The sequence below is a fragment of the Anas platyrhynchos genome, chromosome 8, assembly GCF_047663525.1.
Source record: "Anas platyrhynchos isolate ZD024472 breed Pekin duck chromosome 8, IASCAAS_PekinDuck_T2T, whole genome shotgun sequence".
NCBI lineage: Eukaryota > Metazoa > Chordata > Aves > Anseriformes > Anatidae > Anas > Anas platyrhynchos.
Window position 1 is genome coordinate 1,363,507 of NC_092594.1, and position 23,381 is coordinate 1,386,887.

At 38.1% G+C, this 23,381-nt stretch overlaps 1 protein-coding gene across 1 annotated transcript in view; it reads left to right on the forward strand.

Moving 5' to 3' along the window:
• LOC140003085 (uncharacterized) overlaps positions 1-22,145 on the forward strand; it is a 43,293-nt gene extending 21,148 nt beyond the window's left edge. Inside the window, exons 12-22 of the mRNA XM_072041884.1 lie at positions 7,819-7,872; positions 8,813-8,920; positions 9,474-9,527; positions 9,617-9,652; positions 9,760-9,813; positions 10,551-10,800; positions 12,888-13,000; positions 13,809-13,877; positions 14,542-14,779; positions 15,305-15,417; positions 21,807-22,145. Coding sequence (XP_071897985.1) covers positions 7,819-7,872; positions 8,813-8,920; positions 9,474-9,527; positions 9,617-9,652; positions 9,760-9,813; positions 10,551-10,800; positions 12,888-13,000; positions 13,809-13,877; positions 14,542-14,779; positions 15,305-15,417; positions 21,807-22,145 — 1,428 coding nt within the window. The remainder of the gene's footprint in view (positions 1-7,818; positions 7,873-8,812; positions 8,921-9,473; positions 9,528-9,616; positions 9,653-9,759; positions 9,814-10,550; positions 10,801-12,887; positions 13,001-13,808; positions 13,878-14,541; positions 14,780-15,304; positions 15,418-21,806) is intronic.
• Positions 22,146-23,381: the final 1,236 nt, after the last annotated feature.

Here is a 23,381-nt window from a genome sequence, read left to right on the forward strand (position 1 = left end):
AAAATTATATCATTATTTCTATTTTCACTTGCTATTTTAGTACATTTTTCTACAAAACTAAAAAAAAAAAAAAAAGCACTGTGAGCACAAATTACAAAATATTGATGATATTCAAAAAATATTTTGAATTACAAAATATTGATATCATTATGTGTAGAAATTCAGATCCAAACTATATGGCCAGCATTTTATTTCTTCACAGGTCAAACAAAGGTGATCCAATTTAGTGAAAAGTTCTTATCTCTCTTTCTCTCCAAATTCACTGAAGTAGAATTTACCTATATTATCACAGTTGAATGACACACAGGGAATAAGTAACTTCAAAACAAAACATAAACTGTTAAAGTTAGGTGGAAAAAAAATAAAGTTACGCTCTGAAGACATCTTACAGTCTGCGAGCAGTGCTATCACATTAAATTTTACTAAATTTTAGTAAAATATACTCTTTGTTATTTTGAAGATTAACTATGCTAACATGGATAATAAGATTACCTTAGGATACTAGGTGTTAAGGGCCTATCCTCTATTTCAGATATGATATGATTCTTAAAGGCAAAAGGAAAGGTTGTGTGTATGAAATGTGAAGGAAATCCCATGTTTCTTTTCCTGTATGGCCTTAAGAGGATACAGGTCTTTGGGTAGCAGTAACACTGAAAGTTTTTGCTCTTATGCCATATACACAAACTGAAAATCTTTCCAGAGAGCATTCCCCAGTAAGAAGTTAGAGTCCAATAAAACATTATTCGGCAGTAAGAAACATCCATTTCTCACGTCAGTCACCAAAAGCCTCCAAATACATCATCAAAATCAAAATCTCCCTTTTAACATTCAATTCAAATATGAAGCTGAGCGTATTATCTATCCCAAATGCACTGGCTTCTTGTCAGCTCAGCAAGAACTTTTTTAGATGTACTGCTGTGTTGCCGACGGAAGGAAGACCCAGCACATCAATATGAGTGAACAGTGAACTTCAACTTTAATGGATAGCTCAGTCGTCTTTTATCTAGTTCGAACATAATCAACTCATACATATTGCAGAAACTAAGCTCAGGACTGGCTGACACTTCCCGGGCTTTTCAGTCTGGTCCTCCTTCTTTTGGCTACCTGTCCCACCTTAGGGACTTTCCCCGATGGCCCAAGGGCATCGTGCCCTTGAGCCTGATTGGCTCTCAGCCAGCTGAATACGTGCCAAGGCTCATGTGAGTTGAGTACGGTGCTTCACCAGCCCATTGTCTCCCAACTGCTCAACATTCACATGTCCTGCCTCACTTAACGATTCCTCCACAATTCCCCCGTTTTTATTTTTCAGCAACTATAATCAATATAACTATAAGTAGAAAACGAAGTTCCTCTTTGACGAAGAAAAAACCATCCAACCATGTTCCCAAAAACAGATTTAAACCAAGCTTCAAACCAACTATCTTGTACTACAATTTTTTGCGTATGATCCCTTAACCATTTCAAACATAATCAACTCATCAACAAAAGGATCAGACGCAGCCAGCCGTCATTGTCAAAGATAATGCAACCAAAATCCCTTGTGCCGTTAGATCAGCCATGGTTGCTGTTATTCGTACTTGATGACTTTTCTTCAATGGCTGGTTTAACACACCGACTAGGCACCCAGGTTGGCCCTGTAGGGGAAGAGATACACACATAACCTCGCCCCATATAAATCACATCAGCAGGCCCCAGCCATTGTCCCGTTTTCGTATCTCGGTACAGTACTCTCATAATACATTTATTATCATTTTCAGACTTAATGTAATGACGTGTCGCGGGTGGTTCATCATCATCACCAAATACACACAAATGATTGAGAACAAATAAGGTTTTATCCACCCTCTCTCTAATATCTGTAATGTCTTTATCTTGGGCTTGTAAAATTTGGTGTTTCCAACCATGCTCATCCTTCCAAGTCACTGCAGCAGCTTGAGAACGTTTTCCTGCGTCAGTGAAAACTGTCACTGCATTCTTAAGTGGGATAGACGATCGTTTTGGCTTAGTTATCCATCCCTGGTTCTCCATCCATGTCAGAGAAGTTGATTGTAAGGTTTTTGCTACTATAGTAGCGCCATCCTGTAGTAGTGCAGCTTGTAACTCTTCAGAGTTTTGTATATACCATTCCAAATCGCCTGGCTTCATGGGTAACCAGATAATATTTGGAGGAACCCCGTCCACTTGCAATATTCGATTCCTCCCCTTCTTTACTAATTCTGCTGATGTTGCAATTTTTTCTTGAATTGATCGTCGAGGTTGTAACGGAGGAGCTATCCATTCTAATACCACAGTTTCTTCTTCCTTCTCCCCCGTTTTTATTTTTTGCTGTGTTATGGCACCCATCAAGCATTTTGAGCCACACAGAACGCTAAGATCGAGTGGCTTATCAGATATACATCGATGCGTTACACTCGTGATCAAAGATGCGATTCGTTGTAGTATTTCTTGTTGTTTTTCTGATAGTGTCACTTTTGAAGCAGGATCAGTTCCTTTTAATAACGGCCGAAGGGGATTTAACAGTTCATTCGGAATCCCGACTACTGGCCTTATCCATTGTAAATAATCTGTAGTTTTCCAACCCAAAAACTTCCAGGGACTTGTCTCCTGAACCTTTTCCGGTGCAAGCACGAGTCCCATTTGTTTTACAGTCAGTGTTAAGTCATTTTTCTGTTGTAGAGAAAACGGTTCCTTCTGGGCTAACAAAATATCATCCATGTAACGATAGATTATTGTCTCTAGCCATTTTCGTTGAATCGGTTGCAGAGCTGCGTCAACATAAAGCTGACATAACATAGGTGAATTACGCATTGCCTGGGGTAATACAGTCCATTCAAATCTTTGATCTGGACCTTCATGATTTATTGCCTTTAAACATACTGTGATTTTTTGTCGTGGTCTCTGCTGCATGCCAAGCGTTAATAACGCTATTTTTCCTGTGGAGCCAAATGCTCCGAGTCCTCGGTCCTTATTGACCATCGGTGGTAGAGATGCCGCAAGGTGTGGCAACGGAATTAATTGAGCTATCTTTGTATTCCGTGGCACATGCATTGGAGGAAACATTGCAGAAACTATCATCTGTATTTCCCCACAATAGTCTTTATCTATAAGTCCAACCAATATTTGTAATCCATTCAAGGTAGCAGACAATCTTCCGATCAATAAATCTCCTACAGGATCACCATTGACAGTAACTGGTCCCATAACTCCTGTTCCTACCCTGGTGGGTTTAGAGTCCAATAGCGTTACATCTACTGCTGTTGCCAAATCCAAGCCGAGACTCCCTCTGGTGACTGGTCGGAGGTAAACGGTGTCGTTCCGGCCACTGTGGTAAATGCCGCTTTTTGTGTCGTCGCGGGGCGGTCCTTCCCGCTGCTCTGGCCGTTTCCCGACGCACCATACCGACAGATGACACCACACTGATCTCGTTTTGCACTCTTGTTTCCTATGTCTGGTGATCCCACAGCGAAAACAACGCGGTGGCAGTGAAGTCCCTCGGCCAGTAGGACGGCCTCCGGGCGTTTGCAAAGGAGCAAGGGCAGCGAATACTTGATTCTGCGATTGCTGTGCAGTCTCTCTGAATACCTGTGCCTGTTCTTTCATGCTATTCCCTAGTTGTTTTATTACATCTACCAGCATAGCCTGCGGACCCACGGGTACCTGAGCCATCCTTTCTAAACCCTCCTCAATTGTCCAAGTTCCCGGTAACGTAGCTAATATACTACGAGTTGAAGGGTTGCAGTTTTGAATTGCACACTGCTTTAGAATAGTGCCCTTTAGATCATCAGGTACCCCAGCCGCTTGTATTGCGTTTGCTACTCGATCAATAAACAACCCAAATGGTTCCTCCCTTCCTTGCTTGATGCCCATATAGGATGGTATCCCCCCTGGCTCTCTAATTTGGTCCAAGGCTCTTCGAGCCAATCTCATTGATTCTTTAGCTTTGTCTGGACCCAGCAACGCTTGTGTCTCTAATCTATAATATGGTCCGAGTCCCATCAATTCCTCCAACGTGACACCATACAACGGATCTCCAGGTGCCCTTATCACAGCTACTGCCTCTTGACAAGCACTTTGCCAATGCGCATTAAAAAGAAGCTGTTGATGTTGTGTTAGGATCAGCTTCATTATACCACGTATGTCCCCGGGGAGCAATATATTAGTTCCCCAAATATAATCTAACATTTGCCGAGTAGGTTCCCCCTTTAAACCAGAATCATTTACTGTAGATCGTAATTGAGTTAATAGTTTCCAGTATAAATTTGTCATATTAACGGTCACATTCCCCTGTGCATCTGGTGGCGAGTATACTACCGGAAAAGCTTGTGTTAACTGTGCTGCCGTTTCATAATTTCCTTCACGCAGTGCCTCATTTGCTATTTGCCTCCATCGCTCCTTTTCAAGGCCAATAGGGCCTGGGTCAAAAGGCACGTTCAGGTCAACAGGGGGCGTAACAGCAAAGGCCTTCGATGGCTGCAGACCTTCTCTTCCCTGCACCCCTGTTGTGAAGGGATTTATATTTGATAGAAATGAGTTAGCACTGGTCCTTTCACTTGCTCCTTTCTGACTTTCTATTGGAGCAGTTGGAGCTGTTGGTAGTGAGAGCTCCTCCTCCGCTACAGAGGACATTGTCACAGGCATCCCCGAAATTCCCGAGACCCCCTGTGTAATAGTAAAAGTTCTAACGGAAGGTGGCAACGGGCAATCTGTTCCTTCCATATTTATTTGCTGTGGATTAACATTATTAACCCTTCTTGGTGGTCCTGACCACTCTGTTGCAGCAGCGGCAACTGTTTGTTCATCTTTATGTGTGGCTAATGCATTAGCCACTATTCTCCATAGCCTCATCAAATCTCCCAGTAAACTTAACATCGTTCCTAACATCATCAAACAATTTATTTCCAAATGTACGCCACTCTGTTTGTTCAAAAAACTGTATCAGGACTTGTAAAACAACCTTTAGCTAGCCCATATACTAATAACCCTGGCAAATCTTTTTCTACAATCTGTATCTAAAATGCTCCGTTTTTCTAAAAAGCATTTGAGCAAATAATACGCCGCTTATCTTTTCATACCTTTATATACGTCGATTGCAGCCTTTGCAAAGACCTCGGCGGCGCTTTTCCGGCGGGACCCTAAATAGGCTCATCCCGGGTGCGGGGACTCCCTTTCACCTTCCGAGCTGCAGATCTCGGCGACGCGCGACCGGCGGGATCCTCTCCCGGGTGCGGGGGACTCCACGTCCTTTTCACCTTCCCGGCGCGGGTGCAGGGATTCTTGTCCTTTTCACCTCCTGGGCTGCGTTGCAGGACCGGCTTCTCCTTTATTCCGTCCAACCGTGGCCCTGGATCACTGCCAGCAGTGTCCAAATCCCGTTCAGACTTGTCCCTGTTCGGGCGCCAATTTGTTGCCGACGGAAGGAAGACCCAGCACATCAATATGAGTGAACAGTGAACTTCAACTTTAATGGATAGCTCAGTCGTCTTTTATCTAGTTCGAACATAATCAACTCATACATATTGCAGAAACTAAGCTCAGGACTGGCTGACACTTCCCGGGCTTTTCAGTCTGGTCCTCCTTCTTTTGGCTACCTGTCCCGCCTTAGGGACTTTCCCCGATGGCCCAAGGGCATCGTGCCCTTGAGCCTGATTGGCTCTCAGCCAGCTGAATACGTGCCAAGGCTCATGTGAGTTGAGTGCGGTGCTTCACTAGCCCATTGTCTCCAAACTGCTCAACATTCACATGTCCTGCCTCACTTAACGATTCCTCCACACTGCTGCAACTTAAACTTTTTTTTTTTTTTTAAGTAAGTAAAATTTATAACATAAATGTTGTTGAGATGAGGTCTCCTTCCTCCCCAGCAGTTTGCTATCAGGAGAAGAGCATGAGAGTAGATTTACAGTAGAGCACAATACACTGCAGGTGAGAATGCCTGATTCTGTATTCCAGAGGCTTTAAAATTTCACCTTTTATTCATGAATTATGTATTTGTCTGGGCTTTTGCATCTAATGATATTCTGAAGTAGAGATGGAAAGGATACACACTGAATAATATTTTGTACATGAAGTGTTATGGCACTTTTGAGTTTGTGCCAGGTTGAAAAGGTCACTTATTACTGCTATCCATATCATAACTTCACAGATGTCCACTGCCAGCAGGAGACTAATAGTGATGAGATACTGACTTAGTTTAGCGCTCAGCTCCTAATGCATACATGTTCAGTGTGAGATTAATAGCCTCTGAGAAATGAATATCTTTTTGGTACTTGCATATACGTTGCATAGCCTGAATTTTTCACCTCATTCTGTTCAAATTGTAGAAAGCTATCATTGCTATTCATATGAACCTCAGAAAATATCTTGGAATGGTGTCTGTATAGCAGTAATTCAAGAATATTCAAAATTCAATATTATTGTATCATTTATAAGATCTATAAATATATATATATATAAGTACATGCTTATGACACACTGTCTATCAAATTCTCTTATAATTTTATGTGAATTTTATAAATTTTATAAAATTTTATAATTCTCTTATAATTTTATGTCATCAGTTTTAATTTTTTTCTAGGTATCTTCTAACTTCCAAGGGGTCTAACTTTTTAAAAATTAGAAAATGGTTGTAGCAAAATAGGGCATAATGTTTCTCTTATATTCCACCACATAAAAAGTTTTTAGAATATTGAATTAAAATTCCTAAACAGTGTCAAGGAATTAAAAATCTAACATGGTCATAGGTTGGATTGCTATTAGAGACAGGAAAATATTAAGACCCCTTAAGTTAGCTGAGGCTAAAACGTCAGAAATACTGATTGCAATTCTGAACATCATATTCAAAACATTAATTCAAACTAATGACTGGTAGAAATTCTGAACTTCTGAAAGCCTACTGAAATACTGCTCTGTGAATATTTTATTCATTTCTATCCTTCCAGGATACCCTACAAGTGCATACTATGTAGCCGAATATTCTCATATGATTGGGGAAATAGATGAACTCTACTTAAGCATGTGTTTTAGAAGAGTTTGTAGTCTACAGATCCATTATCATTGATTAATTTAAGTATGTTGATAGTTCCACAGCATGTCTACCTTCTCAGGACCAGTTAAGTCAAAACCCTTGTAAATCTGAAAGAAATAAAACCACCAATGTCAACTGGATTACTCTCACTTTTAATCTTTTTTTTTTTTTTTCCTGTTAATCAGACTCTCAGCCTCTTAAGGTATGATTCCATACCTTAAGTATGGAATCAAACTATGAAGTAGTTCTCCAACAAAAAAAAATATTGAGGAGCAGTTACTATAAACAATCTGATTTTTATTCTGCAATAATATTTTTGAGCTGTAGTAAACTGGTAGAAAACAAGGGATATTTTATACTGTCTTATGATATAAAGGGCTAAAATAAGAAACTGGAGAAGATACATACTACTGTCTGGATAGGTACATCAACTAAGGTGGAAGTAAAAATAAAGCATATCATGTAAACACAAGCAAAATTAAGCTAATCAACAAAAATTCAGTTGAAATGTTTGAATATCATATAGCTTACTGAATGCTTTCAGTGCAGTTCAAAAATTTAATTGACCTTTTCCTTCTTTATAGATTTTTAATTATAGAGAAATTTAAATGCTACAGCAGCATCTTTATGCCTTTTTAAACATACACATCAATATTATCTTGAGCCCTAAATCACAGCCATCAACCACTGAATGCCTCCACAGTTTGAATTACTCTGCCTTTAAAATATTTCAAGAAAACATGATTTGTGCAGTATGTAAAAACTTACTTTTACATTTCTTCCCTTGTTTTATTTAGGGTCCACCTGGCTTACCTGGCCTGAAAGGAGATCCAGGTTCTAAAGGAGAGAAGGTATATGAGAATGTCTATATTTTTATTCATTGTTTGTACCTTTGTTGTTTTGGCCCAGTCTAAAGGACTATAAAATTAGGAGAAAGAAATGCTGTGGTGTTTTGTTTGTTTGTTTGTTGTTTTACTTGTTGTTGTTTTGTATCAGAAAGCAAGACAACCTTAGCTATCTATCAATCAGCTTTCCATAGCTTTCGTGGTAATTGTGAAGTTTTCAGTAACATCTGATATCCTGGAGATATGTAGAAAGAAAAACATTACTGCCTGTATGGTAATCTAATGACCATACAAATTTTTTTCCTTTCAATGAAAACTCCAAAAACTGATGTAAAGAGAACCTTTGGTTTCACAATAAATAAATAAATAAATGGAAATTAAAATTATTAGAGAATTTAATTTTATAACAACAAAATGCAAATATTTTTCAGCTATATTTTCTTTTTGAAATAATGGATCGAGAGATCTGGAATACCATTTTCTAATAGAGTCCCAACAATTTATTGATTGCTTGTTCATCAGGGAAGAACCGTATAGAGAAAAGGATATGAATATATCTTGTGAATTATGATTTTTGTTTATATGGTTAGGTCAGCTGTTTATACAGCTCTATTACCTGTGGAATCCAATGTGCAACTCTGTAATATGCTTATAAGTATCAAAATATAAAAGGTGGTATGTAATCTGTATCTATAGGTATTATTATTTCTGCATCCGTTTCAGAAAGGACTATGGTGCACTTTGATCTCTTTCACTGAATAAGCATTCACAGCTTGCAAATAATCTTAAAAAGCCAACTAACATTTAATATGCTCACAGAGTAATTTTTTCAAGTTAATTGATAACTAGCAACTGTGATGTCATTTGAAAGTTTTAATTTGTGTGTTTGCAAAGCACATCTACTTTATATATATTGAGTTCTCACTCTTTCTTCTATCTTGTTTAGGGACATCCTGGTTTGATTGGCCTGATTGGACCTCCAGGAGAACAGGGTGAAAAGGGTGATAGGGGTCTTCCTGGCCCACAGGGGTCTCCTGGAGCCAAGGGTGACGCAGTAAGTAAAACATGTGCTTTCATTCAAGTTATATGCATGTCTTTTTTGAAAGAGACATATAAAGTTACTATAAACACTTAACACCAGACTTTCCTCCTAGAGGTTAAAGCTTTCCTAGACAATGGACAAACACAGTGAAGCTATACAACTTAAAACCAGGTCATAGAGCATTTCAGGAGGAGGAAACATACACCTAAGTTAGGGATGAGATAACACTAACAGCACCAATCTTGTTATGTACTACCCAGAATAGCCTCTCTTCTCCTAGTTATAAAGTCATGTTTTAAGCCTCTATGTAAAAATTGAGGCTTCAAAGATGATCTGAACGTGAACAGAGTTGTGACTATAAATGTTGGAGCATGAGAACAAATATATGCAACTCAAACTGTCAGATCATATTTCAAAGACTATTTTGGACACTAGCGAATAGCCTAAATTAAAACTCACCAGGGCTGGACACTTACTAGGACTACCTTTTTGATACATATGCATTTCTGAATCCAGTCTACTATGTAAAATGTATTTCTGGACTTATTCTCTTATTCTTTCTTAGGGAATTTCTGGTCCTGCTGGTCCACTTGGACCCCCTGGTCCTCCTGGTTTACCTGTAAGTTACTTCATCCAGTCCTCCTGTTCAAAACACTCACATGTTGTGTGGAAGATACTCCAACTATGTGCCTATGTTCTTCCCCATAGGGTCCTCAAGGTCCAAAAGGTTCCAAAGGATCCAGTGTGAGTAATTCTCCTCCATATTTTCTGTCTTTGTACTTAATTTCCATGTGTTATTTTTTAACATTATGTAATATGGTTAATATTACATTTCTTTCATTCCTTTATAGGGCCCTGCTGGTCAAAAGGGTGACAGTGGTTTACCTGGTCCACCTGGTCCTCCAGTAAGAACTCTTACTTGACATAAAAGCACATTGTACTGACATGACCTGTTTTGACAGGCTTTGAAAACAACACTTGTGAACTTGCAGATAAGGAACATATTAATGATTGTTTGAAAATAAATTTGTCAGGAAACAGAAATCCACCACACATATAAATACATTGTCTGCTCTGAAAAAAATCCATTAGAAATAATAAAAAATGCAATGATGATTTAATGTATCATATGGAAGCACAGAAAACAGAATGATTTCAGTTTCCTGCTGTTAATACTCTCCTGTTTCTACTACTTCTTCTCCATAGCATAAAAATCTAAAATGAAAACAGTCAAAATCTGAATGAATTGTTTCAATTTTCTGAAATGAAGTACTGCTTTATAGACCCCAAGTGGAATTTTAAAATTTTATCATAGGGAACACCCACAGTTTTGTTCGCTATAGGCTATGCCTCTGCTTCAGGTAATTGCTGGGGATGAAAAGGCAATCACAAATGAGTTCTTCACTTGCATGAGGGCAACATACTCTTCCCCAAACAGCAATGGAGTGGGATGAGTTTAGAGCAAAACAATGTTTTGGTCTGCCACGATCTGTTTTGGCATAAATATGAATGAAATAAGTAAAATAAATAAATTGTAGAAGCTCTGTTCAAAGCATCTTCATGTCATGTTCTTTCGTCTTCCTCTGTGTATTTACACATCTGGAAAACCAACAGAAACGGTAAACATATGTTTTCCATTCAGGGTCCTCCAGGTGAGGTAATCCAGCCACTGCCAATCCAGTCACCTAAAAAGACTAGAAGATCTCCTGATTATATGGTGTCTGATGCTGGTGATAACATTCTGGATTATTCCGATGGCATGGAAGAGATATTTGGTTCATTGAATTCACTGAAACAAGACATTGAACACATGAAGTATCCAATGGGCACTCAGAACAACCCAGCCCGAACTTGCAAAGACTTGCAACTCTGCCACCCAGACTTCCCAGACGGTATGTTAATATTGCATGATGAAGGCAAACAAGGCTGAAGTTATGATCTGCTATGATACTTTGGCAGAATTATTAATTATTGATAGATGGTTAATATAGTTGCTCAATAAATACAGTGTCACTAAATCCATTTTTGCAGGTATAAAAGGGTTCTGTTTATAAAATGTGAGTATAGATATGTTCTGTTGGTAACAGCCGTTATTCTTTAAATACAAAACCAGAAAAAAAAAAAAAAAAGATTGTTCAGGAAGGTAGGCCTTGCATTTCCAGAATTATCTAAACGGGAGAGGAATAAAAGATTGATGCCATTTAGATCAATGAAAGTAAAATCACAAATGTCAGCATACTGACATACTGCATAGATTCTAGTTTTTAAAAGAAATGACAATTATTTTAGCAACTGCTTAGTATAATATAGGAAGCAGCACAGATATTATACTCTCAAGAAGTTACTACTCTTTTATCCTTAGAAACAATAATTCAGTCCAGAATGGCCTCTGTTAGTTCCATGTCATTCAGCAAATGGACATTCAAGTTTCTCTAGTACTGTTTAATGCTACTAAGCACTAGCATAAAAAAATGCAGAATAGTGTGAATTCACTGTGCTCTGAAGGACTGTTTTTCATTATATTCTGTTTTCTTTTTTTTATAACTGAATTTACCCCCTTTGGAAAAGTTTTCAATGAAAGCCAACCTTCACACAATTTTCAAGCTTTCATACTTTTTTTCTATTGCAATGGATATTTTTTCCCAGTTCAGAGCAATATTTTTCTGTTTTTAAATGGGAGAAAAAATAGATTTTGACAGCTTAATAATACTCTGTTGTTTTCACTCTAGATAGATAAAAACAGATGGTTGCCTTGAGGAGTAGTTAAGCAGTGTGTGCGCTATATAAAAAGTACATATTTTACAATTCAATACCTCTGTAATAATGAATGGTTTTTATAAAACACGTTTGTCTTCTTCATTTAACAGTATTTGCTTATTGTTTGGAGCTTTCTTCAAATCAAAGGAATTTTATTCTGGTTAAAATAAAAGTAAATGCAGTCATTAAAATACAAAATTCTGCATGGGCAAGGCTTGCATGTAGGAAAGACTGTTTTCAATAAATACAGCCTGAATAAATAGAATTTTAAAAATATGATAAATGATTTTTCTATGCTCTGTATTCAGAATACAGAACCAGTAAAAGGATTTGTCATGCCTCTTCAAAACCTCTACTATTTGCCTGAAAGTCGATTAGAACATTAGTGTCAGAAAATCTTTGCTTTCCTGCTGTGAAACTATCTGGAGATAAGGATCCACATCACAGAAATCATCGTTATAATTAGAATAGTGGATTTTAAAATGTGCTGATTTTAAATGGACCTCAGATTGACTGCACCTCTCTTTCATCCCCAGCCTTTACTTGCCCTAGCATTCTAGGGCCGGAATCCTCAATCATACCAATCTGTTGTGGTTTAACCCTTGCAAGCAGCTATGAACCACACAGCAGATTGCTCACTGCCCCCTTCCACCTGGCTAGATGAGAATTGAAAGGGCAAAAATCAGAAAACCTGTGGCTTGAGACAAAAACAGTTAATAAGAGAGAAGCAGAGAGAGAGAAGGAAAGGGAAAAGAAGGAAGGGAACAGAAGGAATGAAAGGGAAGGAAGGAAACAAAAGGAGTTAGATAAAAGTAGACTTTGATCCTGGTGTTATATTCCATAAACAGCAGCAGCAACAAACCACAAATGTAGGAGGTTCCATCAAAGAATCACGAAGCACTTCTTTCCTGTGATGATGACTGACCAATACTGAAGGTGACTTGCTCAGGAAGATTGTGGAGTGTCCCTCCTTAGAGATATTATAAAGCCACCTGGATGCGTTCCTGGGCAGCCTGCTTGAACAGGGGTTTGGATCAGATGACCTCCAAAGGTCCCTTCGAACTTCAACCATTCTGTGATTCTTTGAAAAGAACAGGTTGCTTTCACATCATTCAGATAACTTCACCATATTCTCTGGAGGGCTATTAGGTAGTAAAATCTGACTACAATCTTCCAAATACCATTTTTATGATCAAAGGCAAATCTTCTCTTTATGTTTTAGGGGAATACTGGATTGATCCTAACCAGGGCTGTTCTGGAGACTCCTTCAAAGTGTACTGCAATTTCACAGCAGGTGGGGAAACTTGCATCTACCCAGATAAGAAATCTGAAGGAGTAAGTACCAATCTGTGTTTTCAGTTGGCTGTTGACATATCCTACTATACTATTGCAATGTTGAACTAAACAGGATAATTACATTGTCACATTTTCATATAACTGTCTTTCTGATTACATTTAAATTTGCATAAATTTGAATGAAGCAGTAAAATGGTACACTGAGTTGACAAACAGCATTTCTACTCTTTTGCTTAAATAGAGCTTTTGTGCACCTGTTTGCTAACCTTCCGCTGCATTACATAATGTAGCCTAGCTGGGTGACAGGTTGAAATGCATAATCTAGAGTTTGTCACATAAAAGTTAAACTCTTACTATGTTTCTTTTGTGAGTTCATTTATATCTATTCATTTATAAGTATATGTAGAACGCTGTATATAAACAGTGTCCTCTGTCATTGGTATAAATTACCCCTGAGTGGTATATGGTATAGAGGAAGGCTTTCTAAAAGCTTATCCAAATGAGATAGATCTATCAGAATCAACACCAGTGAAAACTCTACTGTAGACACTCTTCACAGGAACAATTTACACTAACAATTTACCTGAATCTTATCAGATGACAACAGTGTCTCCTTTAAACAGAATTCTCCCTCTTTATAAGCTATCACCTTGGATTCCATTTAAAGTCACTAATCTGAAGGCATTCTATACCAGAAAAACATCCTATTTTAGTGTTTTTACAGAGGCTGAGAACTCAGAAAGAACCATTCTTTACTATCTTATGTGAAATTTGTCCCAGGTAATTTAAAAACTTATCTGTTAACATATGTTCTAAATATCTATATTTCCACTGTTTTACCACACAGGTTAGAATTTCATCATGGCCAAAGGAGAATCCAGGATCTTGGTTTAGTGAATTTAAGCGGGGCAAACTTGTAAGTGGCCATTACAGCATCCAGTTTTTCACAAATCAAGTATCAAAAATCCTTCAAAATCAATGGCAGGATCAAATATAAACAATAAGAAACTTAATACTTCTCAGCTCCAGCTCTTTTGCCCTAGATATTGTAGCAGTTACATGGCCTCTTGCCACTGGACAGCAGGCACCTGCCACTGTGCAGCAAACACACAACAATCCCGGTACTCACCCACCCAGCTGACAGTGTGATCTGGCTTCTGGCAGACCACACATTACCACTGAACCTAAGTAAAGCAGCTGCAGCACAAATCCCGTGCTTCAGTCTAAATAACTGGAAATATACTGAATATGCAAAAATGAGCCTGCAGGCTGACATAAATTTATAATTAACTAAAAACAGATTCCCAAAGAGATTCTGCTGTTTTTCGCTATATAGGGGTAGTTCTCTGTCTTGCCCATTAGAACAAAGCTAAAATATATAGTTCTTCGTCCTAAATATATTGCTATGACATGAACTACAGAGTCATAGCTTCATTGAACTTAAAAACCCCATAAAATGATATGTGTCGGTTTACTTTTTATTAAGGACAGTTATGTGGTTCTTCTGTCAAAAATAATTTTGTTTTGCATTTTAACAAAGGGAACAAATAAATGTTCATGTGAATTCTTCTATTTTCCAGCTTTCCTATTTGGATGTTGAAGGCAATTCCATTAATATGGTCCAAATGACATTCCTTAAACTACTGAGTGCCTCTGCCAGACAAAACTTCACTTACAATTGTCATCAGTCCGTAGCTTGGCATGATGCATCTTCTGACAGCTATGACAAAGCACTAAGGTTCTTAGGATCAAATGATGAAGAGATGCCTTACGACAACAATCCGTACATCAAAGCGCTTCATGATGGCTGTGCAGTAAGTAGACGTTCAGAATATTCTTTACAAAACCAACCTTTTGATTAAAATAGAAATCAAACATTCATTTATTTTACAGCTTTCCCCTGACAAAAAGCTTTCTAAAGGCTTTATTTTTAATAGACTACCTTTTAGTAGTTTTTAATTGCAGTTCACTTATTCAATTTTTATATATGAACAAAAGTCATTATTATTTTTGTAAGCCAAGCAACAGAAATGGAACAAACCTGGCATGAATACAGGCTGTCAGCACCAATGTGCTGAAACTAGACTATTTGCTAGTATGACCACAATATTAAAAGCAAACTAGCATAACAAGAGGGGGCAGTCCATGAGGAAAATATATTTACGTTATAAATAAAATCCTATGAAAATATAAACTTTACAGTTTGTATCATCTGATGCATGAAAGGTAATCGTTTATTAATTCCACACTACAGAGGTACAGTGTGGAGAGCTACAGCATGTTTACTCCTCTGATATATAACCATTTGCTTTTTTTTTTTTTTTTACTTTTTTTTTTTAACAGTCAAGAAAGGAAAGACCGTGATTGAAATCAACACACCCAAAATAGACCAAGTGCCTATAGTTGATGTGATGATCAATGACTTTGGTGATCAGAACCAAAAGTTTGGATTTGAGGTTGGTCCTGTCTGCTTCCTTGGTTAAACTTAAGACAAAGATCAAATCAACAAAAATGTTGCACTTTGGTGCTACCAACCCACTTCCTGCCACATGCAAGTTTTGAATAAGGATGGCATAGAAAATGTCTTGCTGTATATGTGTGTCTCATCTAGAAAGTTATTGTTGCCCTCGTAGGGCCAGAATCACATGACTTAAACTAACTTTGCAAGAATGCTGTGGCACAGACAGACAACATAGAGCTCACTTTATCAACACCACCCTTTGAATTCTTTTGGTGCTGTAAAAAAAAAAAAAAAAAAAAAAGACATGGTGCTCCTTCGATTACAACAGAGGTGTTATGAAAGTGTTTAATAAACTGTAATTATTCTATGTACAGTACTATACTGTTATTTCTCTGTCCATTTCCAAAACTTGCATGTGTCTCTGAATTGCATCTGGCTCTTATTTTATAATTACAAAACTACATTGTCAATACCGTGTATGTATTCTGAAAAAATAAAGATGTAATTGCCAGTGAAGCCAATTCCATTTTTGATTAATAATAAAATCCCTTTGTATATATTTTTGTTGAAGAGCTTTGTTATTTGAAGTCGCCAAAAAAACTTAAGGTGGCAAAACTGGAAGATCTTGAGCAGCACACTCAAATCCCTTTTCTGCTGATATTACTCCGTGATGATGAATTTCAATAATGAAAGCACTCTCAAAGGTGCTGTGTTCCATGGTGCTATACCTCTGACGTTTTTTTCTTTTCTAATTCCAGAATTTCAGAAGAATCCTGTATATACCTAAAATAAACAAGTTTATATTTTTGGGTAGGGGAAACAAGTAAGAAAAAAAAATAAACAAAAAATTTCTGTTAAAATCTGTATCAATTAAATCATTCATATAGCTTTCTTTTTTTTTTTTTTTTTTTCTTAACGTTTCTCATCTGATTTTGTTTCCATTGTGCTTATTTGGTCTGCATAAGTATTAAAACTGGATTCAAAACAGTTATTTATGGATTTCTTGCAGTGTTTACTTAGATTTTTATGTAAGCAATAATGGATGTTTGCTTCTTGAACTGGATACTAGAAGTTCCACAGAATGGTCCTATACAATATTTGCCTGTCCCATTAATATGAATTATTTTTTCCTGTTATTTCAACTGAGGACCAGGGATGCAATATGTCTAGGTCATGTGATTCTACATAGTTGCTAAGCAACACATAGGGGACTGCTTCCTACAAAGCTGTCTTTGACCCGAACTGCTACCATTAGCTCTTAAATCTCACCCAAAAAGTTGGTTTGGCCTTCCCTCTGAATATTTTATTCAGGTAGCTGTAAGTAGAAATTACATTTTAACTTTGCAACACAAATCCTTTTGTAATTATTTTTCATAATATATGTAAGACTTGAAAATAAATGTTTGTTTCTATTTCTTATAAATTGTTAAATTAAATAGTACTAGCTTCTGCTGGCTCATTTCCAACTGGTTCTTTCTCATGCACGTTTATACATGTAAAAGTGAGATTTCAAAGGTCAACTTCTTGCTGTTCATATTTTCTTTTATTTTTGAACCAAAGTTTGTAACTGTCACCTCAAAGAGGAAAATACAAATTTTATTAATAAAATCAAGTCTTGTCTACCTGGATTGGCCATTCTTTTTCTTTTCATTGTCCAGACCTCACCCACTCTCGTTACTGTAACTTCACTCTGCTTCCAGACCATCCAGCCTCAAAAAAAACAATCTTACTGCATATCCTGCCAGGTACCGAGCAATAGTGCTAGGACAAGAAATGTTACCAGAGGAGATACTGATCCTGCTATTTATTGGCAGTACACAGCAGGGGCTGATCTATCTAACTTCACATTTACTTAATGCTGACCGCTGCAGCTACAAATCCATGCAGTACTATCAAAAGTCTTATGCAAGACCGAATCCTGAACTTCTTTACCCAGACACTGTCTTGCAAGCTACAGTGTCTGAGTGCTTCATCATCTTATTCTTATCCCTATAGGCTCCCACACGGTAGACCAATGACCCTATTTATTGATGGGAAACAGAAGACAAGAACTAGACCATGACCTAGAACATACTGCAACACATCTCCTGTACTTTCTTTTAGCTAGCTCAAGCAGAACTGGTGAGGAGTCCAAGGTAGAGACATGACTTATGTCACCTGGGACTACACAAGTTAAATTCCGTTTTCAAGCAAGCCTATAAGAAAATAAGGATCAATTTTTTTCACACTTCAAGTGAAAAACCTGTTTAATCACAGAAATACATGACAGCTGGACTTTACCTCTAGAAGCTAACTAAACAGAAATTGGATGTTCTGTGATCTTGAGGTTTCATGCTACCGCAGACCAGACTGGAACGTATTGCTTTAGGCTGCTTTGAGCCTCTCTTTAAACAGAGAAAAGCCATAGTGGAGACGGCATACATTTTCCTCACTGCAAACAAGTATGTCACTGTAATGTTGCATGGAAATGCAGCAAGTAGACACACAGCACCCTCAAGCCAACAAACAAAATTACGGACGGGGGCAATGTTCTGTCCAGCATAACATTGACACATGATGGAGATCTAAAAGACAAGCCATGCCTGTAGAAGTATAAACTGTCCTGTATTTAGACGTAAAGCTGCTTCTCTTTCTCTCTCTTTCTTCTTCCTTATCCAGAATAGGAAAATATCAACTCATCATGATCAGCACATCTCCTGTAAAACTTCCTAAAATTCAATTAATCTTTTCACTCTAAACAGGCAGTCATTATGCCTAAGACCAATAATCATCTTGTGAAATAAAAAGCTATAATCTCTCTTAAAAAGCGAGCACAATTATTTACTTAAGACTCCTCCCCCCAGAGACAACCTTGTTAATTACAAAATAGAGCTTCATGTGCTAATGACTAGTAGGAGATGCCATGATAGCAACTGATTTTCTATTATACACACACATTTTCTTGTGAATGAACATCCACTATGATATGAGACACCAAAAATAACTTGAAAATGAAAAAGACAGGATATTGAATGTCATATCTACTATATTTACCCCAAACCATTAATATTTGTGCTCCATTTCTAGGCATATAAATTATCAAAAAGTCTCATTGTTGATTTGGTAAAAAGCAATGCCAAGAATACTGCAAAGAAGTAGGCTGCTCTAAAGCTATACACTCTTTCTTTTTCCTTTTTTTTTTTTTTTTTCAGTAAGGACATCAAAGATTATTACAGTGAAGAAGGCTGCAAACATATAGACATGCAGATGTGCTGCTTTAGCCAAAATTGGGCTTTTTTTTTCTTCTCAGCTATGAGAATGAAGGCTCTGTTCTAATGACAGGATGAAGCCAAAGCCCACAATACTACCATGGACATATTTTGTCTAGGTTCTGTCAAGACTTTTGCCACCAAAGCCCACAATACTACCATGGACATATTTTGTCTAGGTTCTGTCAAGACTTTTGCCAGACCCTGACTTTGTTTCCAGTTTCCCAAAGGTGGAGAGACATTATCCTCATCAAAACACAGCTAACTTCAGTAAGACAGACAGGATTAAGGATTCAGCATCAGGACTGGGATCTAACTGTCTTCACTGATTCCTGGTATGGTCTAAGATTTATTTATTTATTTATTTTAAACAAAAACATCACAATGACATCATAGCTAAATCTTGCTGAAGCATAACAAAACCGAACTAGTCCAGTGATTAAACCACAGATGAAAATTAAAATTTGGTTGATCCAATTTGCCTCAATTACATTATGCACTACTAAAACATAATTTCTATAAATTGCAGATGACCAAGAAATCAAGGACCAGTCAATTGGTTATGATAAAGTATGCAAATAAGCAGTCAATGTATGTTTTCCCTCTCCTGGTTGTGCCATGCCATCATTTATTCATGCCATTTGTTCTGTTCAGACCAGAGCTCATTCTCCAGTAAAAACCTCAATCCTGTTATCAGATTTCCTTTCATCACTTTTTGTTAATTTGCATTATGGTGGATAATGCTGACCACTTCTTTGCCTTTCAACGTCTAATATATATTTCATGAGATATTACAATCTAATAAGGGTAGTAGCTTCCAATTTTCTGATTCTCAGTCCTTATACACCCAAGTGACTAATGTTACCACTTTTTCTCATACTCAGCTCGTATTTTCAGAGCAACTGAAGACTCAGCATGGAGACTCAACCTCCTCCATGATTCTGAAACAAAAAATATCTGCCATAAACACTGTCAACAAGCCCTCAACAGATAACAAGAAAATGGGAAATTAAGCACTCTTCAAATGATACAGTAAACAGAATAGCTGCTGGAACATTTATCATGTCTCCCTCTGCATACATCAAAGATGAAAAATGTAAGTACTCGTCAGAATTATTTTACAGCATGCAAAGCCATCTACTGATTCTGTGTTCGCTATGTGCCTTATGTGATGGTCAGCAAAATTCTTTGCAAGAAGAAAAACATTTTTGCTCTAGTCTCAGTTCTCTAAACTAGATCTTCTGCTGTGTTTTCACTGTAGTGAGGAGGTAACAGATAATTAAAAGAATCTTTCCAAGTCCACAGGGCTGGAACAACAAAGCTGTCCAGAGCCCCAAGGCCATCCCAGTGACAAGGTAAGAACACCAAAGACTCCTGTTCAGTTCCCATCTCACTCTAAAATACTTCATACACAGAGATACTCAAGTCACAGCACAGCAAGTTCTGTAACAGCACTAGGCCCTGATGCTGTGTGCGTGGCTTGCAGGGGCCCAGCCTCCAAACTCTGTACCTCCCAGAGCAAAATAAATATAGAGTAGAGCCACAAACCTGAGTTTTTAACTGGGAAATATTTACTAAACGTTGAGATTGTCAACAGAGCTCAGGATCACAGACACCATTCTAATAGTTACTGTTTCTGAAACCAACATACTGATTTACTATTTGTTACTTTACTCAGAATCTTATACAGAAAGGCAAGTGAAGTCACGCAGATCATTAGCACTGACTTGAATGACTTCTGTAGCAGGCACCATTCATTAAAACAGCTAAGGTAAGTGCATGAAAAGTAGAAAGGTTTAGAATTATTTTTACTGACATAAGAGCTTCCTTCTCTCAAATATTGTCACAAGGGGACAGGAGTACAGTATTGACAGTTAAATAAGGGTCTATATAAAAGGTACAACAAAACCAAGCAAAAATAGTTCTCCATGTACAACAGAATGAATGATGTTAGCAGGACTTGGCTCCCTCCTCTCCTCAAACCTGGGTTACAGGGTGAGAAATCATGGCCCTATCTGGGAGCATCTTATGTGATTTCTGGTGTACAGCAGCGGTCAAGGTTTGCTTCTCGCAGTCATTATGAAGCAGAAAGGTGCACCTGCCACCTAGTTAGGAGGTAGCAGCAAAACTGATACATAACAACCACACCTAAAAGGAGTAGCAACCATCACAGACCTCTGTGGGAAACATGGTGTCACAAATGTCTGCAGGAGCCTGTCTGTCCCTTGCTTTCCTCTCCTTCCCTTTCTAAGTTCACCTCTAGCATTCCCTCAGCTTTTTCCCTCGTCAGAGCTCTTTATTCCCATGGAGCAGCCAATTTTATGGTGTTACTGAAAAGCACAGGGCATCTAAAATGGAGGACGAGAGGCTTAACTTTTAAGGTCAGGTACTTGGAAGAGAGGAAAATAAGGGAGGAAGAGAAGACTTGGAAATCTACGCAGAGCGACATTAACGTGCTACCAGACACATAAAGCATAAAACTAATCTGAGTAATCCACATATCTACATTAGGAACAGAAATTAAGCAGCCTTTTTCATTGCCTGTGTTTTACCAGAGATGCAGGTGGGTCAGGCAGGGCTACTCTATCTGAGAACTGTCTCTGCAACAAAGTCAGATGAAAACAACAGGGTTCATGCTGATGACTGTGAAACCTCCTCCTAAAAGTTGGTCCATTTAACCACATGGAACCACATCAGCTTCAAAACAAAGCCGTAATATCTTGAGGAACCACATTTGATCTAGTGTCGCATCTTTGTGTGAAAATTTCCCTGGAGAAAGCAGTAAATTATAATTAAAAAAAAAAAAAAAAAAAAGAAAAAGTACACATGAACCTGAAAAATTTCCCGATTAAATGATTCTTTACTATTTCAAATCATTATGAGTTCTGCATGTGTGCATTCATTTCTCATGTTTTGCATAATCTTTCTGATGACTGTATGCACAAGCGTACCATGGAGAAACAGCAGCTAGCCACTGTGATTACTCATTAAATTTAATGAGTAAGTTAGAATTATCTACTATAAAAGTAAAATGAAAGCAAAATCACAAATCTGAAAGCCAAGCTGAAGGCTGAAACATACACATGCAGTTAGTTAAAACCTTCTTAATATGCACAACGATAAATACTTCATATAGATATACAGCAAATTTGGATACACAGTACCCAAGCAGAACTCAGCTGCGATGGTATCTGAAATGATACGTTTAACCCTAACGAGACACACAACTCTGAGGAAGCAAAGACACCGAGGTACTTTTGCAAAGCCTGTTCACAGCAAGGCTTCGGTAACTCGGATAGAACTCCTAAAAAATTCACTTTACGTGGAGGTAAAAACCGCGGGACCGTTGGGACCGTTAGGACCGTTAGCCGGGGCCGTTAGGGCCGTTAGCCGCCGCCAGAGGGCGCCTACCGGCTCCTCGTCTGCACCGCTTCACGGCAAGGGGCTGGGCTCGCCTCAGGGGCGACAGCTTTAAGGCTTGTGAGGTAATTTCTGAGCCCCCGCGCGTGCAGGGGTGTGTGAGTAAAAGAGATGCACCCCAATTCCCTCTTACCCGTGATCCTGATGTTATTTCGCAGGGTTCTTTTCCTCCCTTCAAGTCTTACTTTGCTGCCCATGGCACACAGAGGTCAGTGGCACCTCTCACACTTGTGTTTTCTCCCCTATCACGTCAAACAAATGACATGCAGCCCATGAGTTATCATCTATCTGTGGCTTGTCTATGAACACAAGAAACCTTTTTTAAAAGTAAAGGTGGAAAAAAAAAAAAAAAAAAAAAAGGAGTAATTAGTAATTTTAAGATTAATCCTTTACCTAGGTCTTTCTGTGGTAGAAAAGGCTGCACACTTCTGCAAAGCCTCCGTAGCTGTGTGACCTCTGACAGCAGGTATGCAAATACTAACAAGTATTTAAACAACTCTGCATAAACTCAACAGGAAGTTGTGTCATTAGTTTTGAAACAGTTTAAAGACGTTTCCACTGAAAAGTCCTCCATGGAGACATGAATCAGATTAATCAGTTTTGTGGTGAATGTGGTAGCTCCTGTTTCATGTAATCTCTTCCTCTGAAAGCTTTGATTGAAAACTAAGCTACATTCAGGGTTTTGTGATAGCCTGGGAGCTTCCTTCAGTAAACTCAACCCCAAAATTAATTGCTGCTGGAGCTCATAACCCATTATAATGCTTCCAGAATCCTTCCCCTATTATCTTGACCTGTCGTGTTAAATTCATCTTTTTGACATGACACCATTAAACAGTGTGAAATAGAAGTACAGAATTCATTACTCAAACGGAAGAAAAAGCACACAGTCCAGTTATTGTTCACAGGTCTGCTTTTGCACTTCTGAAATCAAATGACATTTCATCACAGCTTTTAAGAGAGATGTTTGAGAATAAGCAATCATCTGTCCACCGTCCCTCAACTTTAAGGATCATGACAAGGATTCTTCTAAATTCACACTTTTAGGACATTTCGGTGTAACACATACAACAAAGTAAGAGATCTGCACCAGTTCTACCCATAGACAAGCAATAAATTAATGGATATGGTATGCTCTGGACTCTCATTTCCCTTAGCTATGAATTGTCTTAGGTGAAGGTTATCCTGAAGAGAGACACGAAATGATAATTCTTGCTTAAAGTATCTGGCTGCCAGAAAGGCAGGTAGGGATTGTAAATTAAAACATGACAGAGCAGGAGAGGACTCCAGACCA